Source organism: Anser anser, assembly GCF_964211835.1.
Source record: "Anser anser genome assembly, chromosome: 6".
Classification (NCBI taxonomy): Eukaryota; Metazoa; Chordata; class Aves; order Anseriformes; family Anatidae; genus Anser; species Anser anser.
In genome coordinates, this window is record NC_139726.1 from 17,008,934 (window position 1) to 17,019,730 (window position 10,797).

The 10,797-nt window shown below is 68.8% G+C and overlaps 2 protein-coding genes across 3 annotated transcripts; one reads left to right on the forward strand and one right to left on the reverse strand.

The window, feature by feature from the left end:
• Nucleotides 1-629: 629 nt before the first annotated feature.
• On the forward strand, nt 630-5,234 carry GMPPA (GDP-mannose pyrophosphorylase A). Its single transcript, XM_083840694.1, has 12 exons — nt 630-786; nt 872-969; nt 1,298-1,401; nt 1,511-1,703; nt 1,812-1,871; nt 1,990-2,120; nt 2,772-2,906; nt 3,056-3,153; nt 3,299-3,345; nt 3,418-3,510; nt 3,599-3,767; nt 3,852-5,234. The coding sequence occupies exons 1-12, from the start codon at nt 744-746 to the stop codon at nt 3,950-3,952; spliced, it is 1,272 nt and encodes a 423-aa protein (XP_083696820.1). The 5' UTR covers nt 630-743; the 3' UTR covers nt 3,953-5,234.
• A 589-nt stretch (nt 5,235-5,823) lies between these two features.
• On the reverse strand, nt 5,824-10,190 carry LOC310901342 (rac GTPase-activating protein 1-like). Of its 2 annotated transcripts, none has more exons than XM_083840688.1 (16): nt 9,964-10,190; nt 9,668-9,870; nt 9,466-9,590; nt 9,235-9,313; nt 9,064-9,117; nt 8,526-8,603; nt 8,153-8,273; nt 7,740-7,900; nt 7,433-7,594; nt 7,234-7,329; nt 6,956-7,157; nt 6,773-6,878; nt 6,543-6,675; nt 6,350-6,464; nt 6,145-6,262; nt 5,824-6,062 (listed from the first exon to the last, which is right to left on the reverse strand). In XM_083840688.1, the coding sequence occupies exons 1-16, from the start codon at nt 10,046-10,048 to the stop codon at nt 6,011-6,013; spliced, it is 1,890 nt and encodes a 629-aa protein (XP_083696814.1). In that variant the 5' UTR covers nt 10,049-10,190; the 3' UTR covers nt 5,824-6,010. The 2 variants fall into 2 exon arrangements, with proteins under 2 accessions (XP_083696814.1, XP_083696813.1); XM_083840687.1 differs by having other exon boundaries at nt 8,153-8,276.
• Nucleotides 10,191-10,797: the final 607 nt, after the last annotated feature.

Here is a 10,797-nt window from a genome sequence, read left to right on the forward strand (position 1 = left end):
TGAGGGCGGTGTGGGAAGGTGGGGATGGTGCCAGGGCTGCGGGGCCGGGCTGCCATCATGGGGGCAGAAATACTGGTGTGTGGGGGGGGGGGGGGCTGGCACCATGCACCCGGCCGTGCACATCGCCCTGAGGCGTGCACCTGCAGCGCACTGTGGCACACGCGTGTGCAAGGGTGCACGTGGCGAGATGCTCATGCAAAGGCGCGCGTGCACCTGCTCACCCGGGCGCGTGTGCGCGCACAAGGGCCTGTGCCTAGGCACCATCCCGGGTGTACACGCGTGCTTACACACACACACACGCACACACACACACACACACACACACACACACGCGTGCCCGCACAGCGCCGTGCACAGCGCGCCCTGCCGCCGCAGCGTGCCCACAAGCCCCGCCCACCCCCCACAAGCCCCGCCCACCCCCCACAAGCCCCGCCCACACCCCCACAAAGCCCCGCCCACCCCCCACAAGCCCCGCCCACACCCCCACAAGCCCCGCCCACACCCCCCACAAGCCCCGCCCACCCCCCACAAGCCCCGCCCACCCCCCCCACAAGCCCCGCCCACCCCCACAAGCCCCGCCCACCACCCACAAGCCCCGCCCCCCGCCCCGCAGCCGCCCCCTGGCGGCCGGCGGGCTGCGGGCTGCGCGGGGCGGCGGCGGCGCGGTGACGTGGTGACGTGTCCCACACGTGTGCGGAAGCGCCGCGCCGGGCAGCGCCGGGACCGGGCCGGGCCGGGCCGCGATGCCGCTCAAGGCCGTGATCCTCATCGGGGGCCCGCAGAAGGGTGAGTGCCGGGGGCTGCGGGCGGAGACCGGCCCGGCCCGGCCCCGCTGACCGCCCTGCCCTGCCCTGCCCTGCCCTGCCCGCAGGCACCCGGTTCCGGCCGCTGTCCTTCGAGGTGCCCAAGCCGCTGTTCCCCGTGGCCGGCGTGCCCATGGTGCAGCACCACATCGAGGCGTGCGCCAGGGTACGGGGGGGGAAAGGGGGGGCTGGGGGGAAATTAGGAGGTTGGGGGGAAAGGGGGGTGTCTGGGGAAATGAGGGGTCAGGGGGAAGTCGGGGGAAATGGGGGACCTGGGGGAAATAGGGGGCTGGGGGGAAAGGGGGGTGTCAGGGGAAATGGGGGACCTGGGGGGTAAGGGGGGGTCAGGGAGAAATAGGGGGGCTGGGGGGAAATTAGGAGGTTGGGGGGAAAGGGGGCAGCCAGGGGGAAAAGGGGGTGTCAGAGGAAATGGGGGACCCGGGGGGTAAGGGGGTGTCGGGCCCCGGCGCTGCCCTGCCCCCTGTGCCCCGCAGGTGCCCGGCATGAAGGAGATCCTGCTGATGGGCTTCTACCAGCCCCACGAGGCCCTCAGCCGCTTCCTGGTGGCGGCGCAGCAGGAGTTCAAGATCCCCATCAGGTGGGTGCCCGGCTGCACTGCCCCCTGCCACCCTCCCGCCGCCTTCCCCTGGCTGCTTCCCGCTCTAAGCACACTTGTCCTTGTCCCCTCTGCCCCCCTCGGCCCGCAGGTATCTGCAGGAGTACGCGGCGCTGGGCACGGGCGGTGGCATCTACCACTTCCGAGACCAGATCCTGTCGGGCGGCGCCGAGGCCTTCTTTGTGCTCAACGCGGACGTGTGCTCCGAGTTCCCCTTGCAGGAGATGCTGGACTTCAGGCAGCAGCACGGGGACGCCCACAGCTTTGTCATCCTGGGCACCACGGTGAGTGGCGGGGCTGGGAGCGGCGTTGCTCTGCCCTGGGCTCGTCCAGGAGCCGCTGGATGAGGCCCTGGGTGCAAACTCCAGCACTCATACGGCCTCGCCCCACAGGCTAACAGGACGCAGGCTCTGAACTACGGCTGCATCGTGGCGAACGCCGACACGCAGGAGGTACAGCAGGGGCACGGGGTGGGTGGTGGGTGCCACACCACTCCTACGTGCAGTGGGGCAGAGAGCGGTGCTGGGCAGGGGTGCTGTGCCCCAACCTTCACATCTCTCCCTTGATCAGGTGCAGCACTACGTGGAGAAGCCCAGCACCTTTGTCAGCGAGGTGATCAACTGCGGCATCTACCTGTTCACGCCCGCCATCTTCCAGCACATCGGCGAGGTCTTCCAGCGGAACCAGCAGGAGCTAGCGCTGTGAGAGCCCCCCCCGCCCTGCGTCCCTCCCACCCCACTGCTCCCCGGGGCTGCAGCGGCACGCTCATCCTCCATTCTTTCTCTATCTTCTCTCCTCCTCTGCCATCACTCACTTGTTTCCTGGTCCTGCACCAGCTGTCCTTACCTTGGGTAAGTCTGTCCCTCTGTGTCTGCGCTGGCTGCTCTCTGTGCTGGGTCGTGCCTGGCGGTAACGCGTGCTTTCCTCCTGCTCCAGCCCTGCGAGGCTGTCCTCTGTGTGTCTCCTCCTAGCCAGCTTGAGGCTCCCCTTCTCCCTCCCTCTCCTCCCACCCCATCCTCATGCAGCTCTGGACAAGGGGCCGAGGCTGTTCAGGGGGAAGCGTTCTGCTCCCCCTTCAGCTCCGTGCCAGCGCCCTGCAAAAACCCGGCTGTGCAGTGAGGGCAGGGTCCAGCACACTTACTCCTACCTGGGCCAGGTGCAGCTCTTGCACCATCCACTTCTGGCCCAGAGCTTGTTTCAGCTGGAAGAGCGACTCCGTCCCTGCCTTCGGGGAGAAGTGCACGGCTAGGAAGGAGTCTAGGAAGAGCCCCATGACCAAGGAGCCCCTAGACTTGGAGAGTCTGCGGGGGTCCCTGGCCGGGGTGGGTGGCTAACGGTCCTCTCGCTTGCAGAGAGGAGAACTCCAACGGCTGGCAGCGTGCAGAAGTGATCCGGCTGGAGCAGGACGTCTTCACAGCGCTGGCTGGGAGCGGCAAGCTCTACGTCTACAAAACCGATGGCTTCTGGAGCCAGATCAAATCGGCTGGGTACGGGCTGGGGCAGCAGGAGCACCGAGAGGGAGAGGAGGGTGCTCAGACACGGCCCCGTGGGTGGGGGTGGCAGGCGTTGAATTTGGACCCTCCTCTGCCCTGAGGGCACTACAGACACAATAACAGCCTTGCTTTTCGTCCCCCAGCTCTGCTATCTACGCCAGCCGCCTCTACCTCAACCAGTACAGCCAAACCCACCCGGAGAGGCTGGCCCAGAACAAACCTGGAGGCCCCATCATCCGAGGTATCCCTCTGACATCCCCCCAATGGCCCTAGGAGCTGCCCCATGCAGCCAGAGGAGGAAGGGGACCCACGGGGCAGCTCCTGCCCCACTCACAGAGCCCAGTACTCCGGGAGCTGCCTCCCTGACACCCGGCCTTGTGTTGCAGGGAACGTGTACATCCACCCCACGGCCTCCATCGACAGCACGGCAGTGGTGAGTGCAGGGGGACCCTGCGGGGCTGGGGGCGCCGTTACCTGACCTCATCGTGTCCCTCTGCCCCTGCAGCTGGGCCCCAACGTCTCCATCGGGGAGGGGGTGACGGTGGGAGCCGGCGTGCGTGTGCGCGAGTCCATCGTCCTCCACGGGGCCTCGCTGCACGTAAGTAGGGCTTACCCTAGGGAAGGGGTGTCCTCCCCCGGCACCTTGCCGCTCCTCTCATCCATCACTGCTCCCTCCCGCACTCCAGGACCACACCTGCGTCCTCAACACCATCGTGGGCTGGGACAGCACCATCGGGCGCTGGGCCCGGGTTGAAGGAACGCCCAGCGACCCCAACCCCAACGATCCCTATGCCAAGATCGACAGCGAGACCCTCTTCAGGGACGGCCGCCTCACCCCTTCCATCACGATCCTGGGTGAGTCCCAGCGGCAGCCTGGGTTCTAAGGGATGGGGCAGGGTCCGCTCCCCTATTACTGCCCCCCTCGTGCTCTCCCTGCAGGCTGCAGTGTCACCATCCCTGCTGAGGTTGTTATTCTTAACTCCATCGTCCTTCCTCACAAGGAGCTGAGCCGCAGCTACAAGAACCAGATTATCCTCTGAGTTCGCTGCTTGCTGGGCTGGGGCGGCCTCTGTCGCCTCTGCCACCTCCTGGGGGTTCCCAGCACCCCCGGGGGGCAGGTGAGGAGCCCTGCAAGTGCCTGATTCCTGCTCCAGACAGACATTAAAGCTGGTGAGCATCAGCCTCGCTTGCTGCTTCTCTCGGAGCCCAGGGATTTGGGTGAAACCTGGGGACAGCACGTGGCTCAGGCTCCAGGCCAGCTGCTGCGAGCCTGCCCAGGGAGCTCCTGCTGCCTGCAGTGTCTCAGGTCTTGAGCTTCGGGTGCTTCTGTACCAAAGGGCACTACCCACCAGGGCTTGGTACCCCATGCCAGGCTGTCCCCCAGCTGGCATCTCCAATTCTTGGGAAGGTTTTAGGATCATAGAATATCCCGAGTTGGAAGGGACCCATAAGGATCATCGAGTCCAACTCCTAAGTAGGAGTCTTGACCTATCTAAGAGGCAAGGGAGCTTTGAATGTGCCTGTTCTGCCTCAGCACCCCACCCAGCACGAGCCTGTTGCGAGACTCCCGCTGTCAACAGCGTGATTGCAACAGCCTGAGCTGGGCTCCTGCCTCCCACGGGGCAAAGACGGCAGCACCGGGCTGTCCTGAGGCCACTGGGCAAGAGGGTTGGCTGGGAGAGACGAGCGCTTTCCCACCACCGCTGCTCCTGGGGGGAGCTGTGGAGTCACCCAGTAACACCTCCACCCCCCCAAGGCTCAGCGTGAGCCAGGAGAGCAGCCAGGAGAGCAGGCAGCCCAGCGCAGCGTGCTCCCGGCAGGCCGAGACCTGCGCAGGAGCAGTGCTGAGCGATGGCAGCAGCCCCCTGCCCTCCTGGGGGCCCACCGGGATGGAGGGGGGGCTCCCTGCGTGCCTGCCCTCCTCACCAGCTGTGGCCACAGGGCACTGGAACGATCATCTCGCTCCCGCAGAGACCTACCGCCTTGCTTGCTCTGGGGGTTGGAAAAGCCTGGTTTTGTTGAAGGCGGCACCGTGCTGATCCTGGCACGGGGCAGTGACAGCGCTGCCCCGCGGCCCCTTATCTCCCTGCCTTCCCCCCGTGCTGAAGCCCCAGCCTGCCAAGGGCCCATCACGCCTGGTGCTTCCCACCAGGCACCGCATTAGGGATTCTCCATCCATCCCGTACCAGCCCAGCTCGACGGATTTGCAGCAAATCCTTGCTCCCAGCCCTGCGCGTTCCCGTGCCAGCTCTGCTGTGGTCCTGGGCGGGGATTAGCTGTTCCCTGACTTTAAGCACATTAAAACTCCTTCAGTTTTGCCTCTGCCTTGGATGTGCTAATTTCTGTGCCCTCTGGTGAGCAACCCCTGCGCGGAGGGAAACTGGGCCAGAAGACTTGCTCGCTGTCAGGACTGTACTTGAATTCTCTCTCCCCCAGATCCCACAGCTGCCCTGGGTTTTAGTACCGTTTCGGGGGCAGTTTTCAGCCCTGCTGCGGGGCAGACAAGCCCTCGCCCCATCCAGCTCCCCCCCCCCCCGCACACCTCCGCTGTGCTCCAGCTCTGTGCCGGAGGGGAGGAAGGAGTTAACGGGGCCTCAGCGGAGGTGCCAGGAAGTCTGGAAGCGCTTAGGGTCGTCCTGCCCCAGCAGCTCTGATTACTTGAGGCCAACATCTGGGCTGACAGGGGCCCCTCGCCCTGCGGGGTGGGGAGAGGGGGGTGCTGCAGCAGGACCCTGCCTGTCCGCCCCCTGCCCACCCAGGCGGGCGGTGGTGCAGGGACGCAGGGGAGGGCTGCTCACCCGTGCCTGAAGGAAGCACGGCTCTTCTCCCTGAGCACACCCAGGCCCCATCCTGCCGGCGAGCCCCACCGCCCTCCTGGCACAGGGAGGGACGGACGCCAGTCACAGCCAGGCTGGTTTTGCTGCAAACGTTTAATACAAGCACTTCATACAAACATTTAACACCAACCAGCCCGTGAGCACAGTGCTGGGCCACCGTACCAAGCTCAGCACCACAGGCCCACGCTGCTCACTGCCACAGGCTTCCCTCCTCCTCCTCGTCCTCCTCCTCGCTGCCAGCTCCGTCCCCGGGGAGCACAGCTACACCGGGGAGGGGAAGAACCGCCCCACCTTCCCGGGGGCTGCCCCCTGCCTGGGGGGGAGAGGAGATGAGTCAGGGGCACAAGTCTTTCCCCCCCCCCTTGGTTCCCCCCACCCCTTCCAGCAGCACTCACGGGGGCCGTGGGGCCGTGCCCACGCAGCTCCGCAGGGCGCTGGGGAGGCAGCAGGTCCCGGGGGGGCTCAGCTGCCCCGCGTGGGGCTCCGGGGAGGCGACGGGGCGGCAGAGGGGCTCTGTGGGGCAGAAGGCAGATTTGGGGTTACGGTGTCACACCCCAGCCCCGCTGTGGGCACCGGGGTGGGGGGGTCCCGTGGGCTCACCGCGTTCACCCCCTGGGTCCGGGGCGCTGGCAGGCGTCGGCACCAGGTTCTCCTGCTCCGTCCCCACGAAGCCTCTCCAGAAGTCGGGCGGCAGCGCGAGGAGCCGAGCCACCACCTGGGCACGGAGGGATAGAGCCGGGGCTGCCGGCGGCACCCGGGGCACCACCGGCACCCGGGGTCCCCCCCCCCTCACCTTGCTCTGGCGCGGCGTGTCCTCCATGATGGCGAGTGGCGTGGGGTTGGCCGAGCTGTGCCCCACCAGCGTGGGGCCGAAGACGCGGGACAGGTTGAGGACGTCCATCTTGCAGTCGGGGCTGCGCGACACCCTGCGAGGGGCGGACAGGGGGAGCGTGCTGCCGGGCCCAGCGATCCCATCGCCATAGGGCGCAGGGAGGTGGGCGCAGAGCCCCCAGAGCCCCTCACCTGAGCAGGTGCAGCATGAGGAAGGCCAACGTGTCCCTGTTGGCCGGGGGCAGCTTGCCGACCACGTGCCGCAGGGCCGTGCCGCAGGCGGTCTCATCGGGGATGTCTGCGGTGGCACCAGGGGCGTTAGAGGAGGATCGGCCCCAAACCCCACCCCGAGCCCCTGCTCATCCCCCCACTCACCGGCGGCCCGCAGGAAGGCCGGGTGCAGGCCGAAGGTGACCAGCGGCTCCTTGAGGCCCCGCAGGAAGTCCTTGAGCACCCCGCACACCACGTGGATGTCGGCCACGCTGCCCAGGGCGGGCGGCACGCTGCCGGCACGCAGCAGCCTCTGCTTCCACTCCCGCACCAGCGGCTCGGCGCCCGGCACCCGGTACAGCCCTGCCTGGGGGCGCAGAGGGGCTCAGCCCCGTGGGGAGCACGGCCTCACCGCCCCCACATTGTCACCACCCTGTCCCTACCTCGGCCAAGCCGCGCGTCTCCACCTCTGTCACACACTGCACCACCAGCGCGGGCACCAGGGGAGGCGTCGGGGGCGCGAAGTCGGCCAGGACGCCCTGGGGAGGAGAAGGAGAGGGGAGAGCAGCGCCAGAGCTATGCGACCCCGCTCCCCAGCCCCACATCACACCCCGGCCCGTGGGGACCCCATGTCACCCTCACCTCGCGGGGCCAGGCGTGCTGGTGAGGCCGGGGTGCGCAGGGCCCGGGGCAGCGCGGGCGGCACTTGGCGTGCAGCAGCACCTGGCACCGGCGGCACTTGAGGGCGGCCTTCCCGAAACGGAGGCGGGAGCCGCAGGCACCGCACGGCTCGGGGCGGATGACCTGGTGTGGCAGAACTGGGTCAGCGCCCCCCTGCATCCCTCCTCCATGCCCCCCAAGCCAGCCTCTGCCGCCTCCATCCATCCCAGCTCCCCCCAGAGGCTCCCTTCTCCCCGGGGTCGGAGGTGGGGAGGAGCCGGGCACGCACCGTTTTGGAGGTGAACTGGTGCTGGGGCTGCAGGAGGCTCGGTGGAGGGGAGGCAAAGGGGACAGGCACTGGCTGCCCCACAGAGCCGCCCTCGGTGTGGCTGTCCTGCCCCAGGGCACGGCTACCCAAATCCTCACTGGCACCCCACACCGTGGTCAGCTCTACAGAGAGAGGAGGCAGTGGAGGGGACCCCATATGTGGGGGACCCCATAGGCAGGGGACACTGGGAGGCTTCCCCCATCCCGGGGAGCCCCTGCAGCCTCCCAGCACATCCACAAGACCCCAAGTCCCACCATGGTGGGAGCAAGCATCCCCCAGCAGATCTCCTCCCTCCCCCACGATGGCAGCACCCCCAGGCTGGTCCCACACCCCCCGAGCATCTCACCACCTGCCCATGCCCCCCTGTCCACGACCTGCACGCGTGGAGACGCGGTGTCCCTGGCGAGAGCGGCGGGGTGGCACCAGCGTGGCGGGCGGGAGGCTGCTGGTGGGCTCCGGGACCTCAGCAGGAGGGGGCGCAGGGGGGACGCTTACCTGCTGATTTAGGGGGGCAGTGAGGATGTGCCCGGCTGCAGCCCCACAACGCTCCCCATGAGCTCTGTGGTCCCGCATGGCCAGGGGTGCTGTCACCCAGGAGAGGGTGACAGGGGCTGAGGGGACTGAGGTGCACCCCAAGCCCTCACAGCCCTGCAGGACCAAAGGATGCACCTTGTGTCCTGCTGGCACCGGGGCCCTGCACCCCCACCGCCCCCCAGCCCTGCCCAGGGCGCTGGGGTCGCTACTCACGGTGCTCGGGGGTGCCACAGAGGAGCGGTGTCGCTTTGCCACCACCACGGGGCCGATCTGCGGGGCCAGGGACACACGCTGGGGACAGAGAGATGGATGGGGTGAAGGGTGGGCGGGGACCCCTGCCTGACTCTGGCCCTCAAGGCCCCTAACACCCACACACCAAGAGCCCAAAACGAGTGCTCCCAGCCCCACAGAAGGTGCCGGTCGCATCCTGCGCCCTTGCACCACCTGCCCCACACCAGGTACCGTGGGGACCCAGCCCCCCTGTGCTGGGGCAGGGGCAGGCCAGGCCTGCAATGCAGAGGTGCGAGCGGAGCTGCGTGCAGGATGCCCGCACGTGGGGATGAATTATTGAGGAGCCCAGCTGGGCCGCGGCACAGGGTAATGGAGTTTCTATTGATCGCGGGCGGTTTGCTGAGAGACGACGCTCCCAGCCCAGCGCCAATAAATTACCCCCCCTGCCAGCCTCCTGGCAGCCTCCTGCGCGGGGAGGGAGGGGTCCGGGTGCCTGCGTGCCCCAGCGTCCCCCTCCTACCTGCCTCTCCTGGGCTTTGCGCTTCAGGGCCCGCACCACCGTCATGTCGACGTCCTGGAAGGCAGAGGAGGTGCTGGGGGCCGGCCGGGCTGTGTGGGGCGAGCAGCACCCCGGTATTTGTGCTCTGCCATCCCCAGCCCAAACGGGACAGGGAGCGGGGTCGCTCCTTACCACGTCGTCCTCGGTGCGGTCGTAGCTGATGTCCGAGTGGGACAGGAGAGACTGGCACGAGTCGTCCACCATGGATGACCTGTGGGAAGAGCTGGGGCTCAGCGCAGCTGGGGCACCCCCAGACCCCAGCCAGCACCTGGGGCACCTCCGCAGAGCCTGAGCGTGCCCCAAGCCCACCCAGCCCCAACAGAGGAGAGGGGCAGGGGACACAGGGCCACCAGCTTTGCTCACCTCCTGCCCGGTGCCAGGGCCGCCCCAAGGCGCCGGCCAGCCAGGGCGCTGAGGATGGAGCGCTGCTCCCCGTTTCCCCATGGCTCCTGCATCAGCGACTCGAAGACCAGCTGGAGTTTGCGCTCCTGCGAGCCGAAACAGGGCAGCGGTGAGGCCGGCACCCCCCCGGTACCCTATTTCAGGGGCTGCTGGCCCCGCTGACCTGCTTCTCCAGCTCAGCCTCCGCTCGGTGCCGCTTCTTCATCTCCACCTCCACCTGGTTGCGGGCGTGCTTGAGCTTCACCTCCAGCGCCGCCCGCTCGGCCTCGGCGCGGGCCAGCTGCTCGCGGGCTCGCCGCCCGTCCTGCTCCAGCCGGCAGCATTTCTGGCGCGTCGCCTCGAAGCACCGCGCGATGCGGATGTAGTCTGGGGGCAACACCGAGCGGCACGGTGACCGTCCCCAGGCCCCCCACCCCACGCGCTATGGGGTACCCACACCCAGGGGCTGCGCACTCCCACCTTCCTCCAGGCTGCCGCCCAGCTCCAGCAGCTGCAGCGCCCGCTCCAGCTGGGCCAGCAGCCGCCTGCAGCGCTGCCGCAGCATCCCCGCACCGAAGGACGGGACGGGACGGGAAGGGACGGGGCGCACCGGGGGGGTCCCCAGCCCCGCAGGCTCCAGGCTGCAGCCGCCGCGCTCCGCCGTGCGCCCCCGGGATGGCGCGGGCTGCAGGGGGCTCGGGGCCCCTCCCGGCCGGCCTATGTGGGCCGGGGGTCGGGGTGGAGCCCGGCCCGGCTCCGCCTCCCCCCGCCCCGACGGCTCCCGGAGCAGCGGAGCCGGGGGTGCCCCGGGCCCCCCGGCAGCGGGGAGCAGGGGGGGCGCGCCGGGTGCGGGCCGGGGGTGCCGGGCGCTGGGCGAGACGGGGGGGGTTGGAGAAAAGGGGCGTGGGGTGCCCCGGGGGGGCAGTGAGGGGGGCAGCCCCCCGTTTGCCAGGGTGGGTGCTGCTGGCGGTGTGGGTGCTGCGGGGGGAGCGGAGGCGATGCCCTTGGTGGGAGCGGAGGAGCGGGCGTCCTTGGCTGCCTCGTCTCGCCGGTGCGTGCTGGCACATGGCGCGTCCCCAGCCCGCTGTCCCCACGCATGCTAAGTGGCTGGTGGGGACGATGGGGTCACCCCGGCGCCCAGCACCCGATGAGCATTCCCAGCACCGTGCTCCCTCCCCGCTGCCTGGGCGGGGGGGTGTCTGGGCTCCCCCAGGAGCAGAAAAGCCCAGGGGACGTCAGGCCGCGGCTGGGCCTGCCGCCACCTCCGGCTGTGCTGGCCAGGGGGACCTGGAGCCCCCAAACTGCGGGGCTCCT

What these genes read in the sequence shown, in the direction of transcription:
- LOC310901342 (XM_083840687.1), bottom strand. Translation starts at nt 10,048, where the DNA reads ATGCTGCGGCAGCGCTGCAGGCGGCTGCTGGCCCAGCTGGAGCGGGCG. An exon ending in GGGCGGCAGCCTGGAGGAAG is followed by an intron (nt 9,871 to 9,963) that starts GTGGGAGTGCGC and finishes TGTTGCCCCCAG; the next exon opens with ACTACATCCGCATCGCGCGG. An exon ending in GGCCTTCCTGCGGGCCGCCG is followed by an intron (nt 6,879 to 6,955) that starts GTGAGTGGGGGG and finishes GTGCCACCGCAG; the next exon opens with ACATCCCCGATGAGACCGCC.
- GMPPA (XM_083840694.1), top strand. Translation starts at nt 744, where the DNA reads ATGCCGCTCAAGGCCGTGATCCTCATCGGGGGCCCGCAGAAGG. An exon ending in AACCAGCAGGAGCTAGCGCT is followed by an intron (nt 2,121 to 2,771) that starts GTGAGAGCCCCC and finishes TCTCGCTTGCAG; the next exon opens with AGAGGAGAACTCCAACGGCT. An exon ending in CCCTTCCATCACGATCCTGG is followed by an intron (nt 3,768 to 3,851) that starts GTGAGTCCCAGC and finishes CTCTCCCTGCAG; the next exon opens with GCTGCAGTGTCACCATCCCT.